The sequence below is a fragment of the Indicator indicator genome, chromosome 5, assembly GCF_027791375.1.
Source record: "Indicator indicator isolate 239-I01 chromosome 5, UM_Iind_1.1, whole genome shotgun sequence".
In the NCBI taxonomy this organism is placed as follows: Eukaryota; Metazoa; Chordata; class Aves; order Piciformes; family Indicatoridae; genus Indicator; species Indicator indicator.
The window spans coordinates 32692719-32716389 of NC_072014.1; the positions used below are offsets into that span (position 1 = coordinate 32692719).

At 41.1% G+C, this 23671-nt stretch overlaps 1 protein-coding gene across 1 annotated transcript; it reads right to left on the reverse strand.

Moving 5' to 3' along the window:
- Window positions 1-1486: 1486 nt before the first annotated feature.
- On the reverse strand, window positions 1487-23286 carry LOC128967026 (protein mono-ADP-ribosyltransferase PARP14-like). The gene is made up of 18 exons (XM_054381002.1): window positions 23094-23286; window positions 21408-21541; window positions 21283-21316; window positions 19008-19031; window positions 18466-18705; window positions 17618-17854; window positions 13290-15538; window positions 11471-11707; window positions 11036-11257; window positions 10519-10582; window positions 9414-9563; window positions 8639-8714; window positions 7184-7335; window positions 5744-5950; window positions 5065-5661; window positions 4210-4355; window positions 2532-2706; window positions 1487-1842 (listed from the first exon to the last, which is right to left on the reverse strand). Exons 1-18 carry the CDS (start codon window positions 23284-23286, stop codon window positions 1553-1555), a joined length of 5427 nt encoding a protein of 1808 aa, XP_054236977.1. The 3' UTR covers window positions 1487-1552.
- Window positions 23287-23671: the final 385 nt, after the last annotated feature.

Genomic DNA, 23671 nt, shown 5'->3' on the forward strand with positions numbered 1-23671 from the left:
AGTGGACACTTGGTGCTGTCAGTTAAACTGTGCCACTCTGGCTGCTGCATTGTTTCCACAATACAGAAAACCACTCAAAAAAAAAAAAAAAAAAAAAAAAAAAAAAACAACAGAAGAAAAAAAGCATCCTCACCTTCTCACAGGGAGAAAAATCTATTAAAGCAGGAGTGGGTTAAAATGTGTTTTGCCTTAAGGCGGAATTTATGCAGGACCTTCATCTAAAGTGTTGTAGGGGCATCTGCTGTGAAGAGCTGATTTTTTTTATATTGCCACCTACAGAAATTATGAGCATTTTTCCTATTTGCAAGCAATGAGAACATTGCAGTGTGGTGTTTTAAGACATCCTGGCTGCTATTTATAGCTCGTGTCTCCTTCGGACAAAGGCAAAATAATTTCAGCTGGAGCCTGTATGCACAAATCTGTCACTTGGGACAAGAGAAGAAAGCAATTTTGTCTTCCAAGGATTTTCAGGTGGTCATTATTTATACTATTACTGTAACATAAAGAGACTAAAATGTAAGGCAACATTTCTACTTGAAGTGTATTCCTGTGTGTAAATGACTCAGTAATACAATGTAGCTGTTGGAAAACACTTTTATTAAATCAAGTGCATATTGCTTTTGAGTGGCAGTTGTAAGGTTACCATTGTAATTAAGTGTACAGCTTGCAAAGATGTACAAATGCCATTTTTTACTTGCTTTACAGAATTAAAACATTTTCAAAAGGTTAAAGTGTGCTAACCTGGAAGGGTACAAGTAACCTGTAGTTATCTCTCTGCAAATTGCTAATTCTACAGGAGGGCCGATATTTTGGTACCATCCAGAAGAAATTAAAAGTTTCTCTTTATTGTCTTGAAAATTCAAGTAGCAATGGCTTCATACGCAGAAGGTGGTTGATACTTAGAACAGGGGACCACAGAGAACGTCCCTAGCAAATGGGTTTGAACATAAGAATTTATACCCAGGGAATAACAAAGTATGCTGCAAAAGCAAAAGGGGGCAGTGACACAATGAGTGCAAAGTGTATGTTCAATATTGCATTTTTTTTGGTAGGATTATTACCACCAAGGGTAAATGCATGTCTGAGAATGACTGAAAAGTATGCTGGTAAATGAGGTTATTCCCCCAACATGGGTATTTTAAATAAATCCTCACAGGCAATCACCTACTTGGGGCTTTATGGTGAATAGTGGAACGGAAATATGCACAGGTGCACCGACCTACCCTAACACCTCTTACTTCATGCCACAGATGAGGTAGAGCAGCTCCCTCTCCTACCAGCCCCCTCTGCCTTGCATTGGAAGAGGTTGGGGCTGTTCTCACAGTTCTTGCTTACACAGCTGCATAACTGAATTTGAAATGAGAGTACTGAAAGAGCATACTCTACAATAGTTACTGGCCTCATTGTGTTGATGATTTGCAAATTTAGTTAAACACAAGGCTAGGTAAACAACCACTTCAGTTAAGAAACCAAGATACAAACGAGTCAAGAATGGCCCTGTTAATTCCCACATGTGAAAGGCACTAGAAGTTTCCAGGCTACTAAGAATACTCTATTTTTGGAAAGTAATGAGGTATTCAGGATAGGCCTGAATGTCATTAAATATGACAAACATTGTTGGATTATTCACCTTATCAACCACACTGTCATACAGGTCAGTAGGATCTGATGAGTGTTTTGGTGGTGGAGTGATTAGTCCTCTGCTCCCCGCACAGTACTTCCCTGTGAGGACTCGAGCCAAGTACATGTATCTTCTGCCTTCCACATCTGGTGTGGACCAACTGTCCTGAGCAGAGTAACTTGCATCAACAGCAAAGTAGGTTCCATTTCCAATGGCTGCACCTACTTGGAAAGACAACATTTTCAAATAAAACCAGTGTTCTCATTCTCATGCCTAAAAGCTCCCGTTTTTGATTCTGGAGGAATTATATATTTGGTTAGAGTTTAAACACCAACTTATAGTAATAATCCTTTGTATCAGAATCAAATGTTTGGTAAAGTGTCAGCGTCCACGTTTTGACTACTCATTCCTATGGGGAAAAGCCTTGTTGTTTAGACTTCAATCCATCAAACTGCAAATCTTCAGAGCCTTTTCAACTTAAAATTACTACATATCTGTAATTAAGAGTTTTCTGGATTTTCTGAATGCTTGTGCTGTTCTTATCTTTGGAGCCAACTGGAGAAATACCTGCACCTCTACTTTGCTCTACCTGTCTCTAAGAAGAGAGCAGATATCAGAGCTGAGGATATGGTCCTTGCTCTTTTCTGTAGGCAGATCACAAAAAAAAAAAAAAGCTGCCCAGAGTTGATTTCAGAGCAGGTGAGATTTTACCACTGCCCTCTAGACAGTGGCATTCATCAGCAAGGGACTAACTGAGCAGATTCATTCCTCTGTCTACAGAGATAACATTCTGAAATTGTTTATTATTTTGTTCTCCATCTTTATTCAGTCTTCATGTTGTGCTGACAGCACTGTAACACTGACAATGCCTAGCACCTCATACAAATCTGGGATATTAACTGCAACTCACCATTTTTTCCAGCAAACCCACGATTAAATCCATTGTAGTTGATCATGCTCAGTGAGGATGAAGGTGTCCCATGAAATAGCAACTTCTCATTATTTTGATTTTTGTTCTTCTTACAGAGAGATATTTTTTTAATTTGGTATGTCTGCCAGAGGAAGGGATTTTGTATTCTTTCAATCTGCAAAGTTACAAAATAGAACCATATTTATACTGATAGGGAACGATATTTATCACGACAGGAAAGCATTAAAACCAAACCAAACTGAAAGGATGACAGTAATTTTCACCATGCCCTGTTAGCCTGTGGTTTGGGTTGAATATGTGAGTCTCCTGAAAATCAGAAAGCAGAGTACCTTTTAAGAGCTTTGTTAATTTGTCTTCCCTAGCATACCAGGTACTCAGGCAGTCACAGTAGCTGTGCACGGTCATTTCTAGAAGCAAGCTGCTCTACCACTGCTAGAGGCAATGATGTAAGATGCCTTCTGTAAATCCTAATCTGCCTTATGGATGGTTTTCTCACTAAAGGGTAGCCTGTAGCAATAGCATTATGTTCAATTTAAATTTCTCTTCTAGATCTCACCTTGGAAATCAAAATTATTTCCTTCCTTAGCAACCCAAAAGAAACACCCATATAAAAATAAGTTGGGTGGGAGGATGGATCTTGCTGGCTCCCTCTGCCAACAATGTGAATATAGCTCAGGGGGAAATAGCGTATCAACATCAAAATATAATCTTAAAGGCATTGCTGTGTAACAGCTTCCCATTTTCAGTGGAAAAAGACTTCATGTTATTACTTGATTTTTCCTATTATACAGTAATATTTTGTTCTATTTGTAACTCAGTAACCATGCTCGTTGAATCTCATGACAGAAAACTTAAATCACGTATTCTCACTCTTAATTTCATTGTATTTTCTCCTTGATTCTGAATAAAAATCAATCTTCTCTCTGACAACTAAATCTCTGTGCACTGTGTAGGATACTTTTCAGTAAGCAGGATCAGCACTTTACACTTTTGCTAAAAACAAGACTCTATCCTGAAAGGCTCTGGGCCTGACAGGGAAGTAATAGTAAAATAGCAGAAAGCCAACCTGAAAGGATTTTGTATTTGACTTTGTATTCTGAATGTGTTTACTCATGCTTCCATTTCAATATAGAATTTACTAATTGGAAGTACCACATCAAAGACTGAGTACCACATTAATTGAACTTGAGGAGGGTAAACTTAGACTGGAGATCAGGAAGAAATTCTTTACAGTGAGGGTGGTGAGATGCCACAACAGGTCGCCCAGGGAGGCTGAGGATGCCCCCTCCTTGGAGGTAGTCAAGGCTATGTTGCATGAGACCTTGAGTGACCTGGTCTAGTGAACAGTGTCCCTGCCCATGGCAGGGGGGTTGGAACTAGATGATCTTCAAGGTCCCTCCCAACCCAAACCATTCTATGAATCTATGAACACAGTCAGCCTGAAGACTGATGGTCACTAGTTTTCCATTAGGAGGCATAAATGGCAGGACACCTTACAGGAAATTTGATTGGACCTATATCCACTCTGTACAGTGCTGGGGAGACTGACATAGGAAAGCTGTATTAGGTTACAGACAATTTACAAACAAATATTCAGAATGCATATTAAATGTTTTCAGACCAAGAATTCACTACCCCACCCCACCCAAGATTTCACCTTCTTTATGAAAAAGCTGGGACAGGTTTTCTTAAATTTCTTCTCAACATCCAGGTACTCCTGATGGGATGGCTGGAGATTCACCAGTCTGACCCATTCATTTTGCATGTCATTCCAGTGCTGCGGGAGTGTTATTGACTGCCGAGCTGCAAAACACAGACTGCATTATCAGAGATCCCTAGCTCCGTTTTGTCTCCATGTCTTACAAACCAACTACATGTAGAGGGCTGAGAGGCCAGCACCTTAGTCAGGTGTCCTGGGTTAACCCATGACAGCAGGTATTCTTTATTCCAAAAATACTCTCTCTTTGATACATTGGATGGCTCTGTAGCACACTGTTAAGACTAGATTTTTGCTAGTCTAATTACCCCAATACCAAGAACTAACTAAAAGAAGCTTGAAAACCACAGAGGAGTTTCGTGCATTTTTCATACACCACTTCCTGTTACATAAGGGCAGACATTACTTGTGTTTGAAGTAGAAGTTCTGACTTCATAGAATCTTAGAATTGTTAGGGTTGGAAGGGACCTCAAGGATCAGCTAGTTCCACCCCCCCTGTCATGGACAGGGACACCTCACACTAGTGCAGGTTGCTCAGAACCACATCCAGCCTGGCCTTAAAAACCTCCAGGGATGGGGCCTCCACCACTTCCCCAGGCAACCTGTTCCAGTGGTCTCACCACCCTCATGAAACTGAAACTACTGGATATGGCATGACTGGGGTGAGGTGGGGGAAAGAGGGGAAAAAAGCTATGGGATAGCTTACTACTTTAGAATACCTGAGTTTGCCTTTATCATAATTAGCATTCAATAATCACTATTAAAGGTCTTTTTATTAACAAAGCTGTAATTTACCTTCGTTCTTTGGCACACGCTGAAAGATTACAGACTTTCCTTCGTGATCTTTAGCCCGTAGAGTATTCAGATCGACTTTGTACTTCTTCTTGTTAATTTTGACAGTAAGATGTTTTTCTTTAGCTAGTCTGGCGTCCTCTAGCTGCATATTTGTCAGCTTATCAAAAGCAACAAAAGTGCCGTTGCTTGCTGAATACCTCCACTCTACCAGGTTATAAACCAGTTCTGCCTTGGATCGTTCTTCTTCAGTATCCTTAATTTTTTTGACCAGTTTCTGAACTTCCACAGAAACAAAATAGACATCCCTGCTAATACCAGAAATTTTGATGCAAGGAGAGGAATGTTTATTTTCAAGCTCAATGGTAACATGCTTTCTTCTCTGGAGATCTGTCAAAATATCTATCTCACTGTCATCAAAATTTGCAATTACCTCATCTGAAATAATGTTTTCAAACTGTTCATTTAAAATTAGATTCTCTAGCCAGGATTCAGCTGCATCCACATTTTCTTGGCTTTCTCCACAAATCTGAAATGTGGCTAAATCAACCTTCTTCTCCAAAATCTTCTTGGTGGCTTGGGATTTGTCCCATATTAATGCTGTGAAGAAATATATGTTAAAGATTAAATAAATGACCTTTAGTTTTAAATGCCTGGGTACACAGAACCCCCACCTGCTTACCTTTAACCAGAGATATCAATGACATATTTGCATATAAATCTGAGTTTTCCCTTTTCTTCATGCTTTCATAAAAGTCTCTAAGCATGTTTGTTTTGAAGACGACGATTTTAATTTTTTTCAAATGCTGTACTGAGCTTCTCCTTGCAAATTCCACTATAGCATCCAACATGTCATCAGCTACTTTTGATGGGCTCTGTCCTGCTTTACCTAAACAAAAATAAAACACACATAACAGTGAACAGCATTTAAATCACAGCAACATCCAGGAAAGAGAGACCATGTCCCCAGCTTATACAGACTGGTACCCCTCTCTCCTCACCCCCTTATGCTTTCCAGCCAAAGCCCCAAGCTTAACCTCAGATTTACGCATAAGCCAGTGAGCTTCATGAGCTGAAACAACACACAGCCCTGGGAAGCCCTTCTGGGATTTGCCCCCCCCCCCCCTTTTACTTAGAGGCTCCAAAAAGCACTTCAGCCTTAGTATTCCCATGATATTTTTAAACTCATCGCTAACTCTATTCCTATTTTTAAACTGGGCATCAAAATAAAACTAAATCAGAATCATCAGAGGATGCTGGCACAAGCCTGATGTGTGTTTCAACATCAAACAGGAACACTAAGCTCAAAATAGCTGCTTTCACTTCCTTAGAAGCCTGAAGTCCAAGTGGAAGCTTATCCTGAGACACTGAGCGTGTGCCACAGCACCCCTTGCACAGCCACTGCGATATCAGCATGCAGATAACGTTGGGATTCTGCCACACAATCACTGCAGATTCCAAACACAGACTCATGCATCAGCTCCTACCCTGAAAGGGCAAGAACCAGCTCAGCATTTCTTCTTCCAGGCATGGGGAGCTTAGATCTGAGAAAGATACCCTGCTTTCACCCTGCCTTGCTCCCCAAACTAACCAGGATCTTAAGTCTGTCTCTAGCCCTCTGCTAGAGCGGGTAGGCTGAAACAAAACCTACTAGAAGTGTGAATTCAGGTATCCTGTACCCAGCACAGAATTTCTGTAGTCAGCCAGGCAAAGCTTGGTCTCAGAACAATTCCAGCTTGCTTTGCCTACAGACTCCAACCCAGCTCTTCTGTGTGGCTGAAATTCCAAAGACAAGGTCTATGGGAAGCTTGAAGAAAGGTGCAGGATGGTCATCTGAGATACAGGGGTTTTTTTGGGTGGAGCAGAATGTTTTTTATGGATCAGTATCTTTTCTTTGTGTGTTCTTGCTCAATCAAATTGCAACTGTGATATTGATACTTTTTTTTAAAAGGCAGCATTTTTGAATGCACATCTGAACAGACTACAATGAACTTCCACAAATCACAGTTTACAGAGTTTCTTGTAAAAGTCTACAGTTATCCTTATCAGAAGTATTAACTTTGTCCCAGTTTCTGAACTATCCCCATCACAGCCCTGATCACTTGCTCAAGGAAATTCAAACCTGTTCCAATTGCTGGGAAGGCAACAGATCTGTACATTCTTAGCTCACACTCATTAAGCACTTTGGAGACCTGACTCTTCACGTTCCTGTTGTGAACCAAGTGGATGATTTTACTGCACAACAAGTTTCCACTTCTTGTAGTAATAAAGCCACTTTTCTCAGCTGGAAAAAAAGAAGATAAAGAGGGAGACATTTTCAAAGCATCAGATTCTTCTGATAAAACATCTGGGTATATTGATGCTAAAGGAGAAAGTGGAAAGAAATCCACTGTGAGCTGTTATCCTGGTATTAGTTTAGTCTGTTTTTCTGTTTCCAGAATTTGAGAAAATAATTCAAGTTATTGTGTTTTCCTATTTCCTGAGATCTCTGCTGTGAAGTAGTTTCCTATTAAGTACAACTTCAGAATTTATGTTGAATTTAAGTACAGCTCACTTTCATTTAAAAACACGCCAATAGAATGTGCACAATTCATTTATATGAGAAACCCTTTCTTATGCAACTTGTTCCTTGAAAGCTCAAGCTTGTAGTCAGCAGAAGAGCGGAATGGCTACAGTAATATCATTAACATAATGAACAATTGATCCAAGAGGTGTAGTTTGGAATTTTTTTTCTTTAAGCACTCATATTTGATTATAAACACCTCAAAATGGAGTCACGTTATGAGGAGGAATGGACTGATGAACACGGAGTTACATATCACTTCACTAGGCACAAAGTTAAAGGCTGACTGTAAGATGCTCTGCATGCACTAAAAGCAGGCTGATAAATGGTGAGAGCCTGCAGAGCCAAAGGCTGGGAAAAATATCCAGGAAACTTCATCTTGAAAGTTAAATTTTAGACTTAGAGCAGGGATGTTTTATTTACGTAATCAGAATGTGTCCCTGCTCATGGAGGCCAATCACAGTGACATGGGATTTCAATGCTCTCCAGGTTGGCAGAATGCAGAACTCATGATTAGGGTGATAAGCAGAGTGTCAATATTTCAATAAAAAGTAATTATGCATTTGTGGATAGAAGCCCAGATTTGCTATTAGCTTTTAAAGCCAGTCCTGCACGTGCTTGCCCCAAAAGAGCCTTTCCCACACTTTGTTCAGTTTCAAAACTTCAGCTCTTTTGTAGCTGACAATAGATGAGCTTAAAAATAATACTCAAGTCAATGTCATTGTTTCTGATAAGTCAGGAACATGCCTGAGTAATTTCAGGTGTAAAGAACTTAAATTACATTAATATCCCAGCACTTATTAGCAGCAGCAAATAGTATCCATCTTCTGTTTGGATGTAAAAAGAAAAATTTTTAAAGTAGGTGTCAAAACAACAACAAGACTTTTCAAAATTCCTAGAAGTAAAAGTTCTTTTTTCAGATAAAATAATTATATTATCAGAGAATTGTAAAACAACTTTAAGTTTCCAGAAAGAACAAAAGTAATTTAATCACACAGAAGAGTATGCTTTAACATACCATAGTGAACATACTGATCACATTCATCTTCTACTTCAGAACCAGCAGCATCCATAATTGCTTTGAAAACTCCTTAAATTATACACAAAAAGCATACACATTCATTAAGTCAACATTGTTATCTCCACTCAAAACTCTGCCCAATTTCTGTACTTCACAAATACCTGAAATTCTCATGTGGCAGTATCCAACAAAGTGCCAAACCTTGCCTGTTCTCCTAAGTGCCCTCCGTGACACACTGCAGTGGCTGCAAAGAGGGTGCTGACTTCATTATTGATCAGCAATCATTAAGAATAGGTCCTATTTTATCATTGCACCAGCCAATGCAGGCCCCTCACCAAACTTTCTGATTGCTTTGAATTATATCATTTCAGGGCTATCATGCTTGCAATTCACAAAGTCACCATAGAATCCTCTGCTCCTTACAGGTGAATTTACTTAACCAGGGCATTGACTTAGAGTGAAACATATGAAGACAAAAGTAGTTTTTCAGAATTATATTTGATCATAAGATTTCCTTTTATTGAAGGAGTTTTGGTTTTAAACAATGAAAAACTGCCTTCTGTTTTGAGTAGTATGGAAACTAAATACAATATTCAGCACGTGTTAAAAAAAGTGTTTAAGATCTGTTTGCTGAGTAAGCACAACTCACTCTCTCTCATCTGAAAGGTACTCGATAGAAATTTTCCATATGCACAATTCTTTCCCTAACTTCCTTCTAAAAACCAGGTCAAATTTATCACTACAAGAACGGCATATTCAATACAATACCTGATGTGGCATCAAATGTTGGATTTGATACACTCACAATAACCTCTGTGTCTTCCTTGGTAATATCTCCACTAGTTACTTGCAGTGTAATGGAACCAATCTGCATTTCATGAACTCCCAATTCGTCAGTTGAAACAGGACTAATGACAGCTGCAAAAGAAATAAAGTTTCCTGAGAAGATTTCTCCTCTAGTTTGGGGTTCTATGCTCTTTCATTGATGGAAACTTCAACTAATCCTTCTAAGGAATACGCTCTAGATCAACGTGATTGACCTAGAGAGTCTCTGCTTTTCTCTTTACTCCATTTTTGAAAGCAGGAAGGTGCAGTATTGCTTCTGTTTAAATACTGTGAATATGAAACCATTTCTGTTCCTGTAAATTCATGCAGTATAAATTCAGATAGGACTCTTGGGGTTAGCTGATTTGACCAGCTCTGTAACAAGAGTTTCCTAAATTAATAAGGAGATGGAGTATCCACCTTAAGCACTGCCAGTAATGGGGATCCCATCACACCACTTATTAAAGTTATTTCATCTTTGCCTTCACAGATATAAAATTGTTCCTTATTCTAAACTTACCTAATTCATATTTCATCTCCACACTCTTAACTTCATCTCACTGATTCTCACAGTGGCTGAGAAGAAAGAGCTATATATTCTAATGAACAAGCCTCTGCCATTGATACAGTTCACTCATACAATTTTAATATTGTGCTACAATACTGTTAATTAATACATGGAAAAGAAAGTATCAATTTTGTGTATCCCTATACAGGAGATTAAAGGTACAGAAATATGTTGTTAATCACTTTACCAAACAAGCCATGCCAAGTTCTTGTACCCTTTGAGTAGGACAAACTAATGGATCTCTTACTAGGATATCCTCGTCGATGTGGTACCACTAGCCTCACTAAGAGATAAGCACGCTCTCAGAAGAAATTCCTCTAACATTTTTACAAATGGAGTTTAAGAATGGTAGTCCATTAGGAGGAAAAAAAATAAAAAGGCTCTGTGTCTTAATGACATTTTGTCTGTTTCCTGATATAACTAAAACTACAGGATTTACACCCTCCCCTGTGTCCCACCTGCTGCCCCTGCACAACTTACTTGACCGTGGTGCTTCAGCATGGTGACTTTCAGCTAGTCTACGTTCTAGTTCAGTGGTAAAAACCTAAGAAGACAGAAAAGGTACCAAAGACAGCATCTCAGTTGATATACTGTATTTCTGTAATTGCCATTAACAGTCATGTAGCTCTCGCTGAGCCATCTGACACATTTTACAGTCATGTTTAGGTATCATTAATAACAGTGGAAGACTGAGTGTGGACAGTGTGATAACAGATACTGTATGTTGGCAGGACTCATCTTTCAAAAGATGAGTGAGCACCAACAGGTGTTTTACAGTACCAGCAGCCAGGCCAATTTTGTCTGCAGCTTGTGCTTGCTGAGGGTTTACGTTTCAAGAGACACTAAATGAGACACTGGAGAGGCATCCCACTGTCACTGGTCCACAGAAGTAAGAAAATGCTAAATGAGTCCCTTAAGAAAGCAATATAACTAAAATACATCATTAAGACATGACTAGAATAATAAGCAATACAGATGGCTTTCTCCTGAGAACTACCTGAACGTTATCCTGATCTTTTGGGTCCAAGAGAAAATGAACTTCCTGGAGAGTCTTCAGAGTGCGACTACTACTGAACTTGAATACCGCATCAAACATCAACTTGGAAACAACAGCTTTAGGAAATCCAAATCCTCCAGTTCCAATAGCTGGGAAAGCAATTGATTTCAGTTCAAGATTTTCAGTTTCCTTCAAGCAGCACTTGATGATATTTTCTAGTGTCTGTAAAATACAGCAAAGATCTTTATTTTACTTTTTTTAAAAAAAACAACATCATTTATTAATAGTTCCATAGAAACTATGCTGGTGTGGGAAAAAAAAAAAAAAACTCTTGGTGCATCAAGACTTCTTTAAGGGCACTCCTGGAGTTCAAGATAGGATCCCAAATAAATCTCTTTTCAAAATCAATTATTTATCTAGATAAGTAAAACGCACCTTCGTGTTCTGTCCTTTTTCTCCATCCCACGCAGGAAGTATGGCATGAAGCACGAACTTGCAGGCCAAAGCATAACCATGGGTGCAGAGCACACTCCATTCACAATCAGACAGATGTTCTGCTTCTTTGTCAAACTCATCTTTGAGCTCTGGTCCAGCCTTTTCTAGTAAGGCTCTGCAAAGCGGCCCCACACCAAACTTCAGATCTGTGCCAACACTGTTGACAATAACATCTGTCTGCAACAAAATTACAATGAAAAGATCTGTAGTCAGGCTTCAAGTAAAAATATGCATGGAGACTAAAAGCACAGACAAGAAGACAATCCATGGCACAGAAACCTGAGATGTCAGTGGATAAATAACCTGGTTTCCAGCACAGCTTCTGCATGTTGAGTATTCCTAGACTTGTAGAAAACCTACAGTAAGTGGCATCAGACCCACTGTGAGTACCAATACCAAAGGTATCTACGTGTGAGCAGGTCATACATCCGTGCATGCATGCATCCAGAGCTGTCAGGCCCTCAGTGGTGGAAAGACTGTGACTCACCTTGTCCCAGGCAAATGCTATTGTCTGGGCACGTGAAACAAACTCAGTGTCTGCAGTGTGCCTCATTCCGTCTCCCCAGGCCCAGCCTTTCCTATGTTTCCTTGCAAAGAACTGCTGCAGTATTGTTCCTTCTTCTCTACCATCATCAGAGGATGCAAAACACATGTACTGCATAGATGCAGAAAGTTTAATGTCCCTTTCCTGCTTTTCATTGAAGAGGGACTGTCTACACCTTATCAGAACAGCAGCACCTCATGCACCAAAATGAGGTGAAAGGATGTTGCCGTGCTCTAATGCAGTACCAAAGTCTGGTGCTTGCTTTGCTTTTCTCTACAGGAGATGTTTTATTTACAAAGTATTTTAAATGTGTGTCATCTAGAGGTTTGGGGTTTTTTTACATCTAATATTGCTCTTTTATTGAAATAGGCTTTTTACAGGCACCAAAATGACTGAAACAACAACAGGACAATAATAATACTAATACTACTTCTAATAATAGTAGTTTAGGGAGGGGTTTAAATTCCCAAAGTATAAAAATCAAGAGCTGTTGAAACAGATTTATCAAGATGCACTTTGTGTCGCTATAACTATGTCAGAGGTGTAAACTGAGCCTTGATGGTTTAGAAGAGTAGTAGTTAACTTTTATTTGCAAAAAAGAACAAAAAAGGAAAATGGGAAGGGGGAGTGGAAAATAAGCAGCATCAGGTCTAGGCTTTATGGACAAAAAAAAAAAAAAAAATCTAAGCATGCACTCTTCTATAGAGTCATGTTTCTGGATACCAGTAACTTCTTCCTAAGGCTGTGTCTTAAACTCATCCAAAGAGAAGGGAACTAAACAAAGTAAGTTACATTCTCCCTGTTAGCATGACTCATGACAGCAGTCCATACAAGTGCTGATTTCCCATAACACCCAACTTAAATAGCCAATAGATCATGTAAATACTTTGAAAAAATATTTTAATAATGCCCTTTAAAAACACCAAATGAAAACAAAAACTGTTTTACATGTGGGCATTAGATATGGAGAACGAATAAAAAGCAGCTGGGAATGAAACATTCCGAAATTCACAGCTGCCCGCTCACAGTGGCTGCAGAATGGCAGATCACAACCTGAAATCCATCAGTTTTGCAGGCTTGCATCCTTGTTTAGCCAGCATATAGCCACTGTTTCCTTACCTAGCCTTATAAAACAATATGACCTACTCTTCTTCCTTTTCTGTTTAAAGATCTTCACATCACGTTAGGGAGAAAGTGGAAAATTAAAAGACCTACCGTGGCTTCCTGAATGTTTTTCTCCTCTACACAGATGCAAAGTCCTTCATCTGTTGTGACCATCTGCAGATCTTTTCTCTCCTCCTTCTGGCCTTCTCTCATCAGCAGTGTTTGGGAAGATGCAAACACATTTTTTACTGTCTCACTCAGAACCCGGACCATTTCTTCCTCATCACCCACAAGATGAACCTCCTTCAAGGTGCTGTCCCCTACAGATTTTTCCAAGGTCTCCTGGATGGAGGATACAACTGAATCTCCATAGGTCTGAAGTGGGAAGCCAAAAGTTCCTCCGCTTATAGCAGGCAGAGCTATAGAATGATGATCGTAAATTCCAGCTAGCTGTAGACTTTTTTTCACTGTCTTTTTCAACAAGCACACACACTGTTCTGCTTCATCCTGCCTCCACCTGGGCCCAACAGCGTGGATGATGTTCTTGCAGGGGAGTTTCCCAGCCCTTGTGATAACTGCACACCCAGGGTGCAGATTCCCATTCTTCCTCAATAGCTCATCACAGTCCCGCTGCAGCTGTGGACCAGCTGCTTTAAACAGTGCATCAGCAAAGCCCCCAGTGTGTTTTAAGTCTTCATTAGCTGGATTTACCACAACATCAGCAGGGTAATTACACAGATTACCTTTATACACTGCTACTACAACTCCTTCTGGCAGCATTTCCTTGTAGTAGAGCTTTCTTTTATCAATAACTTTTTCATCATTCTCTTGGTTTTGTTCTTTATCTTCTTCTTCTTCCTCCAGCCTAATCAAACAGCTAAATCGCTGCTTTGCCTCAAAAATCCATAAATCTTTCCTCTCAGTGAAGAACTCTTTGGCTCCGGGTTTATCTATTGGCACATCTCTTGAGTAGAGAGATGAGAGAATTTCTTTGAATGTGGTGACTGCTTTTGACACTTCTGCTTTTGGTCCTCTTAGAGAAATACTTGGTTTCTTGGTGTCAAAAGAAACTGACACCCCTTTCTTCCTCAGTTCAAGACAAATATTGGACTTCTCCTCCTCTACAAACTGCACTACCACCACTGACTTTGCTGGGATTACCTCTTCCATGTGTGTGTTTCTATCTATAAAATCAGTAAGTTTCTGATAAACTTCTGTTACAGCCTTGGAAAAGCCAGCAATGACCACTTCATTTTCTTTTTCAACAGGTTCATCAATGACTACACTTTCCTCAGAAGAATTGTACTCCTTACTCAAGGAAGCAAGAAGACTCCTCCACTGCTCCTTTTTAGTGACCTCACCATCCTCCACGCTGATGCACTTATATTCCAAGCTTGTCTTTATTTGCCTTTCTGCTTCTAAAAGATCTTTGGAAGAATCTCCAAATAGCAACACACCATCACCCTCAAGCTCATAAAAAGCATTAATGTTTTTCTTAGTGAATAATGTCTCTGACACCGTTTTGCTATCTACATGCTGTAGATAGTAGAAAACAAGGGGATCAGTGGTAACAGATGTACATGGGATATTCCACAGCTTCTCCAGTAAGTCAGCTTCGACTTTATATACTTCTGAAAGTAACCCATGTAAGTGAACAGTTTTATTTACATCATCATAAAAGATCTTTAAGTACGGATATTCTTCATGAATATTGTCTTCTAGCCCAGCATTGTGCAGAACAGCATACTTCCCTGGGGTCACAGGCACGGAAATTTCTAGGTTTAGTTTTTCCCTTTCACTTTGTCTCATGGCTTTTTCCATGCTTTCCCTCATTTCTTTCTCTGCACTGTCCACAGCTTCTCTGATGCCTGCAATCACCACCGTCTCCTCAGAAATATCAGTTATGATCAAAGTAGCATCTTTGGCCAGTCTGTTTTTCACATCTTCCCAATTCACTGAATTTGCTTTACATTTTATAGCTATGTAACGTGCCATGATACGTGAGAACTCAGCAGAAGCATTTTGCTTCCATGTCTTGATCAACTTAGTCGTTGACTTTTTCTGCTTGGAGAGAGATGATGATGGGCACAACATAATTTCTGGGTGTTCACAGTCTGCCTGGGGCCATTTTAGCTCACAGTGGCAAACTGCCATCTCCTGGTTTATGTCTTGAATCAATGTAGCCTGCCTTTGCAAAAACTGCCAGACATACGGATCTAGTGGCACCCCAAAGGGGTCTGGCATCTTCTTAGTTGGTCTTGATGCTCCATAGAGAGCTTCTCCCAAGGAGTGGTAATATGGATGCACAGAAATCTGTGTCTGTTCTAGTAAATGCTGCTTTTCCAAGACAGTCTTTAGATCTAAAAGTTAACACACAGAGAGAAACACACACACATATATATATATATATAAAATGAGATATATATATCTCTATATCTATCTATCTCAGTAACTTCAAATCAAGTAAGTGACTGTTCTTAGAGCTATTACACAGGATAAAGTAGCTTCTTTTTTTTTATTATTTTTCTTAATTTGAAGGAGTTGTTTTCAGGTCTTTCTGATTTCCAAACCATTCTGCGGTGGACAGGATAAAAGGCTTGGCTCCAAGTAATTTAGTAAATTTACTAGTTTAGGGCTGAGAGAATAAGTCTTATGAAGAGCAGCTGAGGGAACTGGGACTGTTTATTATGAGGAAGAGGAGGCCAAGGGGAGACCTTACCATCCTCTACAACTACCTGAACGGACAATATAGAGATGTAGCTGCTGGTCTCTTCTCACAGGTAGTGAAAGAACAAGAGGGAAAAGCCTCAAGCTGCACCAGGGTAGATTTAGGCTAGACATTAAGAATTTTTTTTTCACTGAAAGAGTAGTCCAGCATTGGAACAGGCTGCCCAGGGAGGTGGTAGAGTCACTATCCCTGTATGTGTTTAAAGGTTGTTTAGACATGGCACTTAATGATATGGTTTAGTGGTGAACCTGGTAGACTAGGGTTAGTGGTTGGATCTGATGATCTCAAGGGTCATTTCCAACCTGAATGACTATGATTCTATGAAATATGCTTGTGCCTGTATTTACCTATACAGCCATGCTTTGCTCTCATTTTCTACAGAAACTCCACCACAAAGCAGGGACATATCAAGTTACTACTATAAAATGCTCCTTACTCTCAACTTAAAATAAAGCTCTTTGTGCCAATGCATTTTTTTACATTTCAGTCAGAATGGACAAAAAGAATTGTAGCATTGACAGGGACTTAAATCACATTACAATGATCCAAATGACTTAGTAACTTAATGTACAAAATATTCTTAAGCAAATTCTGAAAGTCAGAAGGAAAACAATCACCTGGCAGACCCCTTTAATTACAAGAATTACTAAGTCAGGAGTTTCATAACAGAGAAATTTAGCAGGGGTTGTGCTGGCACAAAAACAGGACTCAAGAAAAAGTAACAAAATTGTTCTTTAGCTCTGTTCCTCCTTGATAATGAACAGATTTGAACTTAAGTTTCTGAAAAGTGATTGTAAAAGCTGAAGTAATTAACAAAATCTGCTTCCTCTCCATCGTGGTTTAACCCCAGCCAGCACATAAGTACCACAGAGCTGCTCACTCACTCCTCCTCCTGCCCAGTGGGATTGGGAGGACAAGGGGAAAAAACGAAAACAAAGCAAAAAAACCGCCTGAGTCCAGAATAGTATAACAAATAAACTAAAATTATAAAAATAAAGTATTAAGTAATAATAATGAAAATTAATATAACAAAGACCAATTAAACCCAAGGAAAGGACAAGTGATGCACAGTGCAATTGGCCACCCTCTGACCAAGGCTCAAGCAGCAATCCTCCCCCTCCCGCCAACTCCCCAAGGTTTACATGGTAAGCATGATGTTTTATGGTATGGAATACTCTTTGACACCTTCAGGTGAGCTGTCCTGGCCATGCTCCCTCCCAGTTCCTTTTGCCCCTGCACGCTAGCAAAACAAGTGGAATGGAGGAGTCCTTCCTTTCCCAGCAACAACTAAAACCATTGGCATATTATCAGTATTCATCCCATGAACTAAATCTAAAACACAGCACTATTCTGGCTACTGAGAAAGGAAATTAGCTCTATCCCAGCTGGAACCAGGATGCTCTCCCTGAAAGTACAATTCATGTTGTATAGCAGATAAAATCCTCCATATGTAGGGAAAAAACATCAGTGGGAACAGCCTGTGCACAAAGCAGGGATTAAAATGAACCTTTGGCAACATAAAAAAACCCAGAGAGATTCTGAAACCCTAGACATGGGACAGTATTTCTAAATCCAGAGCACTTCTCAGTACCAGGACTGTGTACGCTGGCTTTAGCACCAGCAAACCAAGTTCCTCCTCCTCCTAATGCCCAAAGCTGCAGTAATTTTCTTTCAGGAAGCACTTTAGTCAGCTGAAGAAGGACAGCTTTACCTTTGTGATCACAGAAAGTAATGATGGCAGATTTCTCCTTAGGCAAGAGCTGGACATCTGCCACTGGCCCCCCTCCATTCTGTGCGTTCTCAAAGTAAACTGTGATGTAGTCTGTGGAAACGCTGGCTGGTACCTCTTCAGCCTTGATGCTCTGGGTCAGTTCCAGAAGCCTGGCAGTCATCTGGAACTCTTTAAGTCTCTTGCTTTGTGAGCATTTGTTCACAAATTCTGCAGTATCTGTAAACAGAAGAGTGATATGAACTGACCGTGGTTTGCTGGGTCGTTATCAGCCCTGGCTAGCACTTCTGGCAGAGAAATGAGCTGAATCTGCTTTCTCCCTGTGGAGCAAAACTGTCTCTGGTGCCAAATAACTACATGTTGTAACAAAAGGGGGAAAGAGACACAGCCATGGTACTCTCTGCTATTCACTACCACTATGTCTCCGTTCCTCTCTTAGCCATCTCTAGGATACACGAAGCACCTCTTGCTGTTTCAGGATCTTCTCAAACGGAGAATTTATACACTCCAGTAATTTGCAGAACTCATCTGCATGCTCAGTCCACTTCTAATTCTTCTACATGTAACCTAAACCAAGACTGAGACAATGAAATATTCTCATCCATTTTCAATTAATGAAGATGCCACAATTTTCTTTTTTCAGCGTGACATTTGGACCACTGTATTCAGATCACAGATCTGTATATCAGACTTACATCTTTCTTGAGTCACTACCTGTGTCTTTTTTAAAGCTCTCTGAATCTCTAACAGGAGAGGAATTGAGCTCTGAAAGCTGTTATTCATGTACAGACACACATGGAAATGAATGATGGTGAAAAATGTTGTCTTACCAATACTTTTTGTAAAGGTAGCTACAGCAACATTTTTTGCAGGTATCACTTCCATGGTGAAGCCATCACCTACTGCCAGGCCGCTGATGTTCTCTATCAGCATACTTAAGCATTCTGGACTGCAACCTTCTATCTTTTCAAAAACTACTGAAGCTGAGGTCACTGCAGACTTTTCTGCAATGTTCTCCACAGAACCAGCTTCCTCCTGGAGTTCACTGTTTGGAACAAAACTCTCTCCTTCTGCATTATTTTCAACAGAAAGAGACATAAGCCACATGACATATTAGTACACATTTCCTGGAATAAACAGACCTTGCTTCCATTTTGTATGCTTTCATTTCCCAAGAAAAGAGATCATAGAATGCATCAAGTTGGAAGGGAACGTTGAAGGTCACCTTGTCCAACCCCTCTGCAGTGAGCAGGGACATCTTTAACTAGATCAGGTTGCACAGAGCCCCATCAAGTTTGACCTTGAATGTCTCCAGGGATGGGGGCTCCACCACCTTTCTGGGCAAACCATTCCAATATTTCACTACCCTCACTTTGAAGAGCTTTCTCCTGATGTTCTATTGCTACAAGCCCCTCTAAACAGTCCCTCAGTAACCTTCCTGTAGGCCCCCTTCAAGTACTGGAAGGCCACTACAAAGTCCCCATGGAGCCTTCTCTTCTCTAGGCTGAACAAGCCCAATTCTCCCAGCCAGTCTTCATGGGAGAGGTGCTCCAACCCTCTGATCACCTTTGAGGCCCTTCTTTGGGCCCATTCCAGGAGGTCTGTGTTATGGGTCAAAAGCAGCCAAAAATCCCTAAATCCTGGGGCAGCACCCAGCAGGCTGGTTGTGTGGGTCAGCCCCAAGAACAGACACAGAGACATGTGATGGGAAGGCTTGAGCAGCACAACAGGCTGGCTCTGCCCACTCAGTTAGTTAACAAGCTCTCCCGAGGTACAACAACAACTGATACCAAATCCATAACATTTACAGAAAGCAGATGCCTTTGAAGGTCTACAGGCCTTCAAAGCCCAACAAGAGGAAAACAAAATAACCACAAAAGCAATAGCTCTCTTGTGGAGATAAGTGAATTTTGCAAGGCTCAGCCTCTGCAAAACTTGTGGAGCTGGTTGCTAGATGATACTGATTTGCTTGACAAAAGGAACTTAATGAGAGCAGCAGGGAGGGGGGGTAGGGTGGGTGGGAGCTGGGAGACAGGCAAGTAGCTGCCTCCGGAGCACACATCCGAAGGACGGAGCACACATCCGAAGGACGAGGGAAGATACAATCACCGGAGAATATCCAATCACCGGCCATTCAGAGGTATTAAAGGACCACAGACAACAGATAATTTCAAGTGATCAAGAAGTTACAATAGCTATGAGCGATGTATAAGCACCAGGTGTAGGTGGGGATAGGATAATGTGGTGAACTTGTATGTTTACATGCTATACAAACTCGTGTATCCATGGATTCGGTGGTAGACGTCTTTGGGAGTGATCCTAACATACCCCAGCGCTGCAATAAAGAATACTAGCTTGACAAGTCACATTGGCTGTCGAGACATGGTGATAAAGACTTAATGATTGTTAAAATCATTAAGAAGCATCCATCAGTTTATTGAGGGTAGTCCCTGAATGGCTGCAAACCCCTAAAAACGCTAATCACACCTCTTATATAGAGCTTAACAATACATATGCATTAGGATTTCTAAAAACTTATTTTCCATAGATAAGGTCCTTTCTCTCCTTGTTCTCCACTGTCACCTTCTGGCCTCCCGACAACATTGCCACTAATTCTTCTAGTTAAGTTGGTTTCCAGCCAATCTTCAAGCGGGTGAGAATTCTTATCTTGGCCCCTTCACATTCGGCAGCTGTGTCTGGCAGCTGCCATTTTATCTGAACTCAAGGTTGTACCAATGTCTTATGTTTAAGCAAAACATTCTTATTTATGTCTAAAAACCTATCTCTTATGCTGACACTTTATCTTTTATGCTACTGAGAAAAACTTCTAACAGACAGAAAGTCTGACAGAACGAAAAACAGTTAGTGAAAAACATTCCAATAGAAAGAAAACACTTAATGAAGAACAACCAGTGAGTTTTCCCCACTTCAGTCAGTTATTGGTTTCTTTGAATCACTATATATATCATATATAGTATTTGGTATAACTAAAAATCAGTAGATGACAACTTTGAGTACCTACTTTGGAAAGCAGGAACTATCAAAAAAAAAAAAAGGCACCAAATAAGGCTTAATATGAAAAGGGAAAACAGAGTGGGTTAATCACTGAAGAACTTTCTGATTAACTGGTCTGTCTTGGGGCTGAGTGTATTTGGGAGCGCAGTAGTGTTTACGACACTGCTTTCAGAACCAAAAAGCTCAGCAGAAGATTGATGAAAGAGAACCAAACTGAAGCCACTGACCTCAGTGGGGATATGCACCACTTGCATTTACAGACTCTCCTGACTGCAGGGAGCACAAAGACACCAGACCTGAACTTAAGACCTTCATCTAGGTGATTCTAGGCAGACCTTATCTTAGAGCAGTCATGCAGGATAATGGAACTAAATCCCTCTCTGGAGATGCTCCTCTGATTAAAAAGGATATTTTAGAAGCTTACACCAGGTGTGTGGTCTAAGTCTGCCAAGGTGAACTCCAATCTCAGTGATCAAGTCTGTAGTGTTCCTGACCAGATCTCCTTGCCTGAGGCAGGTTGCCAAGCTCAGAAACTTTCTGCATGACTCCCCACAGAACAGCAGCTGCATGTGGAGATAAGCACCCGTATTTTCATTTTATGAAGTGTTACAGAGTGAAGGATAACATTTTACCTTTAGTTTGACGGTTGCCCATGGCATCCAAAGCCTAAAATAAAATGAAAGCAAAAGATCAGTGACTGATTTGACCTTCTCACCACTATTTCAAAGCTCTGGCTAGTATTACAATTTCTATTCACCTTAATGGGAGCTATTTTTTCTTCTGATGCCTCTTCTTTAGCAGCTGTTTCAGGATCTGTGACAATCAACTTCAATTCTCCTTTTTTTCCCAAACACAGCTTATGACACGATCTCTCAAGAACTCGTTGCCTCACTAAATAAAACAAACAAACAAAAAACTCAGTGACAAACTGAAGAGAAATACCACTTCAAATTAGGCAGCACTTTTCCACTGTTACATCAGGACAAATCACAGAATGTTAGGGGGTAGACAGAACCTTGAAAGATCATCTAGTCCAAAAGCCCTGCCAGAACAGGATCACCTATACCAGATCACACAGGAATGCTTCTAGGTGGGTCTTGAATATCTCTGGAGAGGGAGTCTTCACAACCCCCCTGGGCAGCCTGTTCCAGTGTTCCATCACCCTCACAGTGAAAAAAAATCTTCTTCATGTTTACGTGGAAGTTCCTATGCCCCAACTTCCACCCACTGCCCCTTGTTTTGTCATTGGGCACCACCGAGAAGAACCTGACTCCATCCTCTTGGCACTCACCCTTTACGTATTTATAAACATTAACGAGATCACCCCTCAGGCTCGTTTTCCCCAAACTAAAGAGACCTAGCTCCCCCAGTCTCTCCTCGGAAGGAAGATGTTCCACTCCCTTAACAATTTCTATACTATCCCACAACATGAACGCACTTCAAACTCTACACTAACACAACACACACAAGGCTTTCCCTTCTGCAAAGAAAGGGAAGAGAAGCAGAGGATAGTATTTCTGCAAAAACCCACCACAGATGCGAAGCTCAGCCCCCTCCCCCCCCCCATTTGCTGGATGGTGCCTGGTCGCAACCCCACACTGTGGCTCCAGGGTAATAGTCCCAGTACCAGCCCCCATGCCTTGAAAAACGTCTTCCAGCCAGTGCCAAACTCACTTGGAGCTGTACATCCTGAACTTACCAACTAGGCCAATCAGCAACTGGAAAGCATGACAAAGAAGAGAAAAAGAAGTGCATGTAGTGTGCTTGTGCACATCTACGTGCATGCACACATTTAACACACCTGCAGCTAAATGCTTTCCACCTCACTGCAAGTTTATATAAATGCATGCATATTACATATCTAAGATTTTATAACTGTAAGAGCAATATAGATTAAGTTATATTAACATAACCTTTATTATTCCAAGATCAATCTAAAGGAAAACGATTGTGCATCAATATTAATATATACCGGTAGGATGTACTGATTGAGTTATAGCCTACTTACTCAAGATGCAATTTAGAGGCTAGTATTAAACATCAAATTTAAGCACATGTATATAAGCAAGCATACATATTCTAGATTGTGTATTACAGGATCATAGAATCTTTAAGGTAAGAAAAGGTCCTTAGGATCAAGTCAACCCAACATCGCCATGCCCACCAAACCACGTCCTGAAGTATCATATACACTACATACACGATAGACTTGACTATTCCATACTAAACAGCTTATATTACATCATATGCAATAATTAAATCAGTGCATCTATTTTTACTCGCAGAAGGGTAACCTTTGGGGATTACAGCTCCACACACAGTCACTCCCGCAGAGAGCTGACACCCCGACCTGCTTCCCAGTCCGTCTGACCGGGGCTGGGGGAACAGCCCCTACAGCCCCTGCACCCCCCTCACCCCGACTCCCGTCCCTCCCAACCCTCACCGTCGGGGCGGGCGAAAAAGACGAGGAGATGCCCGGTGCCGGTAGCAGCCCGCAGCTCGCACTCGCCGCCGCCCGAGCGCTTCTGGCTCTGGAAGTAGCAGAGCAGCTTCTTCTGCAGGGCGGGCGTCGGGTCGGCAGGACCCCAGTCGCCGCGCACCAGCAGCGGAAAGGCAGCCGGACACTTCCCTGCCATGGCTGTATGGCTCTTCCTTTCCCGCTGCCTTTCGCTTTCATTTCCCGAGCCGGCGGGGCGGGTCCGCGGGGCCCGCCCCGTTTCCCGGCAGGCAGCGAAAGCGGCGGCCACGCAGCATAGTCCGCGGAGGACAAGGAGCGAGGAGGTGGGAGAGGTCCTTCGTCACCGTTTATCGCAGCACCTGGCCTGGTCCGGCTTCACTGGCTTCTTAGATAGAGAACTGCTGGAGAGAATCCAGCGGAGAGCCACGAGGATGATTAGGGCACTTGAGCATCTCCCTTCTGAAGAGAGACTGAGATCCCTGGGGCTATTTAGTCTGGAGAAGAGAAGACTGAGAGGGGATCTCATCAATGTGTATAAATATCTGAGGGGTGGGTGTCAAGTG